Source organism: Trachypithecus francoisi, unplaced genomic scaffold (genome assembly GCF_009764315.1).
Source record: "Trachypithecus francoisi isolate TF-2019V2 unplaced genomic scaffold, Tfra_2.0 Lachesis_group17, whole genome shotgun sequence".
Classification (NCBI taxonomy): domain Eukaryota; kingdom Metazoa; phylum Chordata; class Mammalia; order Primates; family Cercopithecidae; genus Trachypithecus; species Trachypithecus francoisi.
Window position 1 is genome coordinate 5,811,108 of NW_022681462.1, and position 2,645 is coordinate 5,813,752.

Sequence of the window (2,645 nt, forward strand, 5' to 3'; positions counted from 1 at the left end):
TATGAAGGCACATTGGAGGGAATTCCAGCTGCATGTGTTTTTGAGGCTTTTACATCCACAGTCTTTGCTTAGCTTTCATGAGGCACAAAGAATGTGTGGCCTAATTGGTGATCTGGTTTACTGGCTCACCCTGAAAAGTAAATATTGTGTATCTGTAAGTGGAAATTCAGTATGTGTAATCTAGCTGCCTAGTGACGCCTGCCCCAAATGCTGTTGAAAACTTTGACCAAGGACTATAAAACTGTCAAGAGCTGGGGCCCAAGCTTGCTTTCACACCAAATAATTCGTTATTGAAGCTATTGGGAAGATAACAGGACATGCATTTGACTTGCTGGGATTGCTTGTTTGCTACAGAAGCATCTGGCAGAGCTAAATTGCTTTGTATTACATCATTTTTCATTTCTTCTTTTTATTTATCATCTACTTTTATTTGTTTGACATGGAAACTTGCCCCACCCACCTCTGAGCACTTTCATTGAATAAAAAATGTATCTTGGTATAACTTCAGTGACTTCAAAATGGAATCTTCAGATCGACACTTGGACCGTTAAAAAAACATTGTCAACAAAATTTCTTTTGTGTCTTTGAGCAGATGTTTAATTTTATCCTCCTTCCAAGTGGTCTTAGGCTGCTATTAGACTTCCTGATTGCCATTTTGTAACATCCACAGGATCACTTGTTTTGTTTCTTTTGCATAATTTCATCATAGAGTGTTTGAAACAGTTTTTGGCCACAGGAAGAGAATTGCTGTTTAAGGAACTATTTTTTTGAACAGGAAGTAAATGATACATGCTGAAGCCCCCATGGAAGCTTTTGGGATGGCCTGCTAGATTTAGGACCAGAGATGGAGAATATGCAGTTGATAATGTACAGCTACTTCTGTTAAGGCAAAGTGGCCCTACCTTGTCTGTAGCTTTCCTCACAGGTAATTGCATGCATGGGCTTTCACGCAACAGAAAAAAATGTGCCAAATCTTGAGCAACTAAAAAAAACGCAAAAATCTGAGCATGTTAAGTTGCAACTGATATTCAACAGCTCTATATTAATCTCTAAGTAGCATACAAAGGAGCACTTACTGTTTTATCAATTCTTCAGTCTTACACAATTGAATATATTCTTCAGCCCACATAAATGTTTACTGCATTATAAGGGCTTTTTATGTTTAAACTTTATATTTAACAGTGTCCTTTAGATGTTTGGTCTAAAGGAAGTGCATTTCAGTGATCTAAAAAAGAATCTCAAAGGTATGTGTATTGTGTTTTCAACTTTTTTTTTTTTTTGTAGTTAGCTATTTAATGAGGTTCTTAAGACATTTAGAACACCAATTTGTGAGGATAAATTCCATTCGTCAGGGCAAAAACAGATCACAGGTAGCCCTGGAGCTGAGGAACAGCTTTGATTTTTGGTAGAATTTGTGAGTCCACAGCTTTCTGATCAATCTTGCGCTGCTCTGTAATCTCATATTTCTCTTTCTCTGTGTCGAAGATCTCACCTTCCTGGTGTCTGGGCTTCCGCAACTTCTTCTTCTTGAAGTAAGCATCAGTAAGATATTGTGGGATTTTGACATTGCTGATATCGATTTTGGTTGAGGTGGCAATGACAAATTTCTGGTGTGTTCTTCGTAGAGGAACTCGATTGAGGACCAGAGGTCCAGTCACAAGTAACAAGCCACTAGCCAGCTGCTTCAAGAAAACCACCCTCTTGCCCCTGTGGCATCCAGTGAGGATGATCAGAATGGTCCCGGGGGTAATGCTGGCTCGCAGTTTTCTCACGTGCTGACTGAAGGGTTTTTTGCCGTGGCTCAACAGCTTTCGAGGCACATCTTCAGTAGGATAATATCTAGGCATTTTGCGAAGTTTAACCACCCGGGAACCGCTGTTCTTGTCACCACCAACTGGTTTTGTAAGAGTTGCAAGAACCTTCTCCTTCTTTTTCTTTTCAACCTTGGATTTCGCGGCTGAGTACTTCCTCTTGTACATGGCCTTTCTGGAATACATGGCAGATCGGGAATACCTGCCAATTCCTCTGACAAGGACAGGGTTGTGGCTGCAATGGGGCTTCCCCTTCTTGGGCTTCTTAGCCTTGAGGTTACCCTTTTTCACCTTGCCACCAGCATCAGCCTTCTTGGCTTCGGGTTTCTTCTCTTTAGTATCTGGCTTCTCAACTTTTTCACCCGCCATCTTGCAAGATGGGAAAGAGAACTTGTGTTTTCAATTTAAATTAGACATTGTAACTGCTTAATGCCTTACCTATTCCATTTAGATCCTTCCTGAAAACAGACTAATTTTCATAGCTGCCTAGATATTTCCTTCCTTCCTTCCTTTTTCCTTTTCTTTCCTTTCTCTTCCTTCTCCCTCCTTCCTTCCTTCCTTTTCTTTTTCTTTCTTTCTGTCCCACCTCCTCCTCCTTCCTCTCCTCCTCCTCCTTTCTCTCCTCCTCCTCTTTCTTCCTCTCCTCCACCTCCTCCTCCTTCTCCCCCTCCTTCTCCTTCTTCTTCTTCCTCAATAGGGTCTTACTCTGTTGCCCAGGCTGGAGTGCACTGGTACAATCATAGCTCACTGCAGCCTTGAACCATGGGATCAAGCGATCCTCCTGCCTCAGCCTTTCAAGTAGCTGGGACTACAGGCATGCACTTCCTAGTGTAA

The 2,645-nt window shown here is 41.6% G+C and overlaps 1 protein-coding gene across 1 annotated transcript; it reads right to left on the minus strand.

Annotated features, from left to right (window-relative positions):
- Positions 1-1,266: 1,266 nt before the first annotated feature.
- Positions 1,267-2,199, minus strand: LOC117099665 (60S ribosomal protein L6-like). The gene has a single exon (XM_033239101.1). The coding sequence runs from the start codon at positions 2,178-2,180 to the stop codon at positions 1,365-1,367; it is 816 nt and encodes a 271-aa protein (XP_033094992.1). The 5' UTR covers positions 2,181-2,199; the 3' UTR covers positions 1,267-1,364.
- Positions 2,200-2,645: the final 446 nt, after the last annotated feature.